The sequence below is a fragment of the Tachypleus tridentatus genome, chromosome 13 (genome assembly GCF_004210375.1).
Source record: "Tachypleus tridentatus isolate NWPU-2018 chromosome 13, ASM421037v1, whole genome shotgun sequence".
NCBI classification, from domain to species: Eukaryota; Metazoa; Arthropoda; class Merostomata; order Xiphosura; family Limulidae; genus Tachypleus; species Tachypleus tridentatus.
The window spans coordinates 53,965,447-53,973,669 of NC_134837.1; the positions used below are offsets into that span (position 1 = coordinate 53,965,447).

Below are 8,223 nucleotides of genomic sequence, written 5' to 3' on the forward strand. Positions count from 1 at the left end.
TTTAACAGTCAAGGAGAAGAAAGCAAACCATGGGCAGAAGGTTTGCATAAGATGAGTGGATAATTTGATTTCCAGCATTTCCTTCATGTTCAACCTCTCTCACACTGTTTTATGCCTTATTCTCCATACCTTACCAAGTAACATGTAGCAATTATTGTTCTTTAACGTGTAACTCATAGAATTTAATGTTTAGACATTGTTTATTACTTCTTAACATATCCACATACAGTATAACATTTAAATCTATTTAATTACCCCTTATCTTATACCATGCAGTATATTGATATTCAAAACCAACTAGTTCATTTCTCTTTATCGTCCATTTCTATCCAGTTTTTCAGGATACCAGGCCACGTCTGTATTCGTGGGAACGAACTCAGTGACACCCTAGCTAAGTCTGTTTGCTCTGGTGCTATCACTGCTATGTTTGTTCCATACATGAACTGTGATCCTGTATTCAAGTTTCAGCTTTGCACCAGCTGGCAGTCATCTTGGAGTGAGTGACATGATAACAAGCTTTTCCAGACCAAACCTTTTGTTTCTCATTGGTTCTCTTGTTTCTGTAAGGATCTGAAGGAGAAAGTTGTCCTGGCTAGGCTACATGTTGGTCACAGTTTTTTAACTCATTGCTTTCTTTTATCTTGGACTGATGCACCAATGTATGGTCTGTATGACACTCAAATCACAATATCCCACATTTTACTGATGTGCTATCATTATGACCGTGAGCGATGGTACCATTTTAGACATGGGTTCACCCCTGACGTTGGACAGTGTCATTGGTGATGGCAACACTGTCCACTTCAGTTGTTTTTAAACTTTTAAGGGCCATTGGCCTTTTTAATTCTATTTAAGTTTTTAATTCAAAATTTGGTTTTTATTTTAACATGATTCCTTTTTAAATTTGTTGATAATTTTACTTTAATGTTTTACTGGTTGTTTGGTGCAGATAGCCTAGTTGTTTGTGCCAATAAATGCCAACCAACCAACAAAAGTCAGTTGAAAAGTTAAAGTGTAATACAACTGTGCTAGGTGATGTGAATTTGAGATATATTTCCTTATTTTTTTGGCATGAGATATCCCTGAAAATTACATTTTATTTTCTTCTGTTCAACAGGGAAATTCTGCCAAACCAGTAGTGTCATTTATTGCTGGCTTGACAGCTCCATCTGGTAGGAGGATGGGACATGCAGGTGCCATTATAGCTGGTGGTAAAGGTGGTGCTCAAGAAAAGATTGAAGCATTGAAAGAAGCCAATGTGACAGTTACCAAGTCTCCAGCACAAATGGGAGCTGCAATGTTACTGGTTTGTCCTTTATTATAGTTTGCTTTTGTACTCCTTGTTTTCTAATTGACTGATTGTGTATGTAATTTATTAATTTAACTTTTAAAGTTATTTATCATTACCAGTATAAGCATTTGTAAATATCTGCAAGTACTGTTCAGAAAACATACTGAAACATTAATACATTACACCTGCCAACTGATAGTGTTAACCACTCAGTAGTTTGAAGTGTCATATAAAGTTTAAAAAATACTAAATAACTTAAGTGCAACTGAATTTACTTGAAAAAAGAAAGATTAATTAAAAAACCCTTTACCAAAATTGTCTCCCATTTGTATGTATAGTTTGTTATTAATACCTGCAAAACATAGTCACATGCACTAACTACAACAGATGAAATCACATCTGTAATTTTGTTTTGTTCTGTAATTAATTATGTAAATTAATCAACTCGTGGCACACTTTACTTCCTCACATAGTGACAAATGTATCATTCAGTGTAAAAGGTGAGACTTATCGAAAATATATAATCATAATGAAATGTGCAATTAATTTTGGATGCATTTTATGAAGCTCTTCAGTCGTAAAATAAAACAAATAGTTATGAAGCCAAACTGGGTGATTATAAATATGTGTATACTCCTATTGATACAATCAGGTATATTTACAGTGGTAATGTTGCTGATTTCTTTCTTTTTTTCACATGTTACATCATCTTGTTTTAGTTAAAAGTAATTCTGCTTAAAAATTAACTCACTAAAGAAGCTAATGCTAGTAGTTTATATATTAAAACACACATACTAAGTGGCTAAATTATAAATTTCAATGTGTATTGACCCTTTTGCTATGACTAGGTTAAATTGTGCATGTCATGACTTTTTAGAGAGATGCATTCAAAATTTAATGAATTGTTATCACTATAGAAATAACGTTGGCATCAAAATGTAGTTAATAAATCTGATTTCAATATTATACAAGTTTTAAGTGTTTAACTTTATAAGGAAATGACATTTGTTCTTGAAGTCTTCCCTCTTAATTTATTTACTATTCCTCTGAAAACTACAGAATGTAATGTAAATTACTCATTCTAATATATATATTATCAAGGCAATTTTTTTCCTTCAGTAGTATTTGTTTACAGAGCTGTAAACTAGAAAATAAGACCCACTTGTCACTCCTACCTGTTTTATCCTCTCTTTCACAAGTAACCAAAAGTTTTCTCTGATGTTTAATACTATTTTATTTATTACCAATACAAAGCAGAAGTTTCAGTTTATCAAATGGCATATTATATTAAATTGTTTTCTCTTTAAGAGAATTGTCTATTTTGATTCCAGTTTAAAAATTTCTCTTACTGTATTCACATAAACAAGATTAGCTACATTTTAAAGGTTCTTATCACATGTTTAGAAAGTCAGATACATTTTTCTAATTACTGAATATTGTTTGTTTTGTGCATATTACTATTTTGTGTTCTTAGTTGCATTATTTAATTAAATGAACATTGATTAATGTATTAGTACCAGTAGTATAATAAGAAAAGAAAGAGGCTTAACTTTCACCAGCAACTGACAGTAAACAAAATGAACACATGGTCCCATATTTCTGTTTGTCATGTATATTCTTTATTTACTATTATGAAAGTAAATAAAATATAAAAGTCAAAAACTTATTAGGTTAAATGATAATAATGACACAAACAGCTCATGTCTCCCAAGATCAGTGTAAGCCACCAATCATGTAGAAAGTGAATCAAAGAAAGAAAGTTGTTTTAAAACACTACCAAATTTAACACTGAGTAATGTAGATTGCATAGTGTGGCTGTTAACTGAGAAGTTGATTTTCTGCATTGCTTGATCATATGCTTTTCATGATGGTATGAAATATTTACCTGTATGTACGGTATCCCACTTATACACCGTCGTAATTTAATTCTCTGTTAGTGAGGTGAGAAAAGCTAAAGGAATAACCAAGTTACTGCTACTAATAAGTGATAATCAGACTATCCAGCAGATGTATTGCCAGGCACTTCACACAGAGCATATGCTCCAATTCTAGTTGACAGTGCCCAGAATCCACAGTTAGTGCATTGAAAAATCTTAATTGAAAACCATAATAGATACCATGCTCAAGTGCTGAAAATTCCCATGCTATTGGCTTGAGCCCAAATCTTTCAAATAACTAGTGATGTCTCTGCTACCAAGTTATCACACTGAGCTAACATTTTGAGCCTGTGGATGGACATTAATGTGAGTTATAATTAACTACCAATTTGTAAATATTTATTAATTTATTTTGCTCCACAGAATGTAAAACAATACTGATAAGCAGTGATCTCAGTAACACTTGTCTTACTGCAGTGGAGCAGCAAATCAGAGAATAGATTAGGTCATTACATTATTTTCACTAAGTTTATATTATTGGTTACAAAAATTCATAAGTACATAAATAAGTAGCTGGCCTGCTGAACAGTAATGAATAATTAATTGTGATATAGTTGCATGTTATTCAAACACCTAAAGTATTTTAAGTTAATAGTGGTAAATAAAGAACTGTATGTTTCTGATGTACAGAAACTTCTAGGAAGTATCAAAAGAGGCATTTTATGTGCACTAAAGTTAATATTAACTTCTGACCATAGCAAGTTATGTACTTAAGGTAAAACTACTAGTTAACATGGCAGTCAATATAGTTAATTAGACATTTCTTTGAGTTCTACTTACAAAGATTAAAATGTACTGTTTCATCATTTGGGTATCTTTACTGTTAACAACATAATTATCTGTAGTTTAAATATTTTATGAGATTTGGCCAGCTTGGAAGATTTAGGCTAATCCTAAGTACTTGTAGTAATTAACAATGCAAAATAATCTTTTAAATAAAAATAATGAAAAGTAAATAAAATTAAAAAGTAATAACAGTCAGTTTACTAGATAGTATGGATAATACTGTTAATGAAATTAATGATATATAAATAATATAGTATAGTATATACTTAGTGAACACAAAAACTAGTTTTCTAGAAGTAAATTGGCTTGAAAAATGTAACCTTACCGTAACATGGCTGTTTCTCTCATTCACTCTTACATGTCTTTTGACCAGAGAGAACTCAATTAGCCTCTTCTACTGTAAGCATCAGTTCTACTTGACAGTTCCGTAACCCGTAATTAGTGTCTTGGAAAATCAATATAGAAAACCATGACCTTGGAGGGGGCTATTTGTCTGAGCCCCCAATCCTTTTAATTATCTAGCAATACCTCTGACTTCTGTAACACCTGTAACAATGATATTGTCAGCTAGTACATTTCAACATTTTTGGAATAAATTAAGTTTCTTATTATAGTAATAACACTATTTTTAGTTAGAACTGTTGCTTTTAGTGTGTAGTAAGCAAGATTTTGTTTGTTTATACATAGGAAATGCAGAAAAAAGGACTAGCATGAAATGATTGGTGATTAAGATGACAAGACTTTCAAGGGTTTAATGTTCTGGAAATATATCTGTGGACCAGGATATATGATGATTATATATGATTTCAAGATATATATTTTTATGTGCTATATTTTGGTTACTGAGAAAATTAAACGTTATATTTTTTGATGGTATTGGTGTAAAAATATGTATCAGTTTGGCAAGATATATTATTGGAAAGGTATTTTTCTCCTTTTTTTTTGGGAGGGGGGTTCATACAGTAATATATTCACAGACTGACTTTTTATTCTGTGGAAATATTACTAAAACTAAGGATATAAAGTGCAATTGTGGAAAGTGGGAAATGATGTACACATAAATATAAATGATGGATTTTACATGCAGGTACTTCAATATAGGTTTCTACATTGCATGTCAAAAGTCTCTAATGAAACAGAAGAAAATATTTTAAATATAAATAGTACTTAATGTAATTGCAAACTTATTAGTTAATTAGTAGTGTCAGACAGTTATTTGAATGTTAATGTCTTTAATGTAACATCTGAGTATACAACAACTGTTTGTGACACTGCTGATTTAATTGCTAGTCAGAAGGTGCATTTCATTCATAATATTAAAGTTCCTTGGTATTGATGTTCCCAATTTATTCAACATTGTAACTATCATGATTCTTTTGTGGATTTCAAGAGTTTGTGAGTTAAGTGTACAAACTGTCTGTAGCATTTTGAAAGAAGACTTAACTGTAGACAAAGAATGTTTTTAGACACCCACTGTAACAAAGCTTCTTTCATGTATAACTTAAGCAAAAGGTGGGAAGCTTAATTCCAAAGGTCATTCCTATACTTGTTAAAAGATACTCATATTTACAAACTATAAGTGCCTTTTCTGATATCTTATATTCATTCATTGTATTTTTTATATTTTGAAAACATGGGTAATGTGAGACAAGACTTGCTACTTTTAGAACAACGTTAAGATTTCAGACTGAATATAAGTCATGCTGTAGTAAATCTGTGTTGTATTGAATTTTTCATTTAAACTAAATAAATAAATATTTTCAAATGTATGATAATTAAAGATTTCTATAAACTTACATGGCAGGTAGTAGCTTCATTTTTTTGTACAGTACAGCAAATGTGATTGTCACTGTTATAAAGAAACATCAGCTAACAACCATCTTAGAATTATAAACTGATAATTAAAACTTGAAACATTTACTAGAAAATGTTAATGGGGAAAAAGAATATATGGTAATCTCATTATAACTATGTTCTCACTCCATGTGATGAAGGAAAAATTAACTTTTGCAACCAAAAGAAATAACATGTTTATTCAAACTGATATTACATATTGAAATACAATCAAAAACACCAGTTTGGCTGCCAGTTTTGATTTTATTTTTTTTAGTCACACAATCCTTTTTGGCTGCACCTTTTTCACACCTTAGGTGTTTTTGGTGAGATATCATGACTTTCTGTCAATACACATAAACAAACCACAGCAAGTAAAAAAGTGACATTTGGTAGTAGCCAGTATTAACTTCAGGATCACAATCCTATTATTCAGAACAGACCTTTACTTTACAGAGCCAATCAGATTCTTTAAAATATATATGTTGGTGGTTGTTTTTCCTCTCTAAAACAATGTTAATAACTTGTGATCAGTGATGTTGAGAAAACCCACTTGTAGAAAAAATATATATGTAAAAACGGTTCAATTGGGTTGAGAAAATATTTTACGTAGAGGAGCGAACAACGTTTCGACCTTCTTTAGTCATCATCAGGTTCACAAAGTTACCTGATGTTACGTTTCAACCGTCTTTAGTCATCATCAGGTTCACAAAGTTACCTGATGATGACCAAAGAAGGTCGAAACGTTGTTCGCTCCTCTACGTAAAATATTTTCTCAACCCAATCGAGCTGTTTTTGCATACATAGTGTTAATAACTTCCTTTATAGCAATGCCATAGAATTTAGATAGAGTTTCTTGTCATCACTCCCCTACAATTTGTACATTTGTATCAAGCATCATTATTCATGCTGATTGCTTAAGCTAATATCATGAGATGCTAAATGTTCTTTAATTAAAATAATTTTATAAAATTTAGTAAGTTTGTGCTGCAAAATTGACAATGAATATTCACTAATAAATGTTCACATAATAATTATTTTGAAAACTTGAGCCAGAAACTTCTAATCTAGCTTGCTTGGACTAACCAATACTTGTGTATTTGCATGCTCTTTCACCTTGTAGTTTTGCTGTTAAATCAGCTGTCTTTAAACAGAATGACAAGAACTCAAAACAATCCACTTTTACTCTTTGGTGGAGCTGTAGTAAAATGTGTTAAGACAAATAGCTCGCATGACTTTTTGCATCTAATTTTAGCTGTTTTTGTTGAATAACTTTGCACATGTGGCTTATATTTAAAATAAATGAGACTCTTAATTGTGAGTTAAAAAGATCTATCAGTGTACCAAGTTTGAAAAAAATCTGTAAAAGTAAAGTATGTTTTTCTATTAATGAAAGTCTATACTTTTGATGCTAAGAAATAAAAAAGAAGAAACAATATGGATATATTATATATGAGGTATTTCTTAATGGATTGTTTTGATATTTGGTATGTAAGGTAAGAATCCAGTTGAGCACATCCAATGAAAAAATATGATAGTTTGGATTACCACAGTCTGAGACACAGAAGGTATACAAACTATGATTCAGTATATTTCAATATTTGTCTAAGTTCATAAATTTGTACGGTAAAATGTAGCTCTTCTACACAGTAATGACATGAAAAGGTGTAGTTCACTTTAAGGATTTCAAAGATTCTAAGTTTGATATCATCCACTGGGAGCCCTGTATTTGTTAAACTTATGGAATTAGTTTCTGTGTTTTGTATTCCAAAAGTTATATAAAGTGGAAAGCATTGTGGATTTTCCTCAGATCATAACATTACCCTCTTTCTTTGGCACAAGTAATTGCTGAAGATAATGCCATTTAGTAACCCTGACCTCAAACAAGCTTTTTCTGCTCACCAGTTCTATTGAACTTCTGTAGTGATGTGTTACACGACTTGTTCATTCATAACAACACGTAATACAGTATGTGCAATGATACACAGAACACAGGCTTTCTAATGGCCATATTAGTTGTGCTATATTTTATCAGCTTCTATAATTTTCAAAAATTATGTTTCAATAAACAAACATCCTTTTTTTTTTTTCAAACATTCCTGTTTTTTATCTCATTGTTAGTTAATTTTAATTTAGGATTTTATTAATTCTTTATAGTACTCACATACCTGTGTGTTGGTTGACTGCTTTTTTAAGATTTGGAACCAAATTTTAAGAAAATTAGTACCTTTAGAAAGCATACAGACCATATAAAGGATTTTATACAAGTTAATTTCATGGCAAAAGAGGTTCCTTGTAAAGATGTTAGATATTCATATTTCAAATATAGCCAGTATAAAACTGTGGATATGGCTTTTTTATGAAGTGGGATAAGAA

General features: G+C 30.9%; 1 protein-coding gene across 1 annotated transcript in view; it reads left to right on the forward strand.

Annotated features, from left to right (window-relative positions):
• LOC143241068 (succinate--CoA ligase [ADP/GDP-forming] subunit alpha, mitochondrial-like) overlaps window positions 1-5,810 on the forward strand; it is a 44,254-nt gene extending 38,444 nt beyond the window's left edge. The window contains exons 7-8 of the mRNA XM_076484559.1: window positions 1,118-1,306; window positions 4,702-5,810. Coding sequence (XP_076340674.1) covers window positions 1,118-1,306; window positions 4,702-4,728 — 216 coding nt within the window. The 3' untranslated portion in view covers window positions 4,729-5,810. The remainder of the gene's footprint in view (window positions 1-1,117; window positions 1,307-4,701) is intronic.
• Window positions 5,811-8,223: the final 2,413 nt, after the last annotated feature.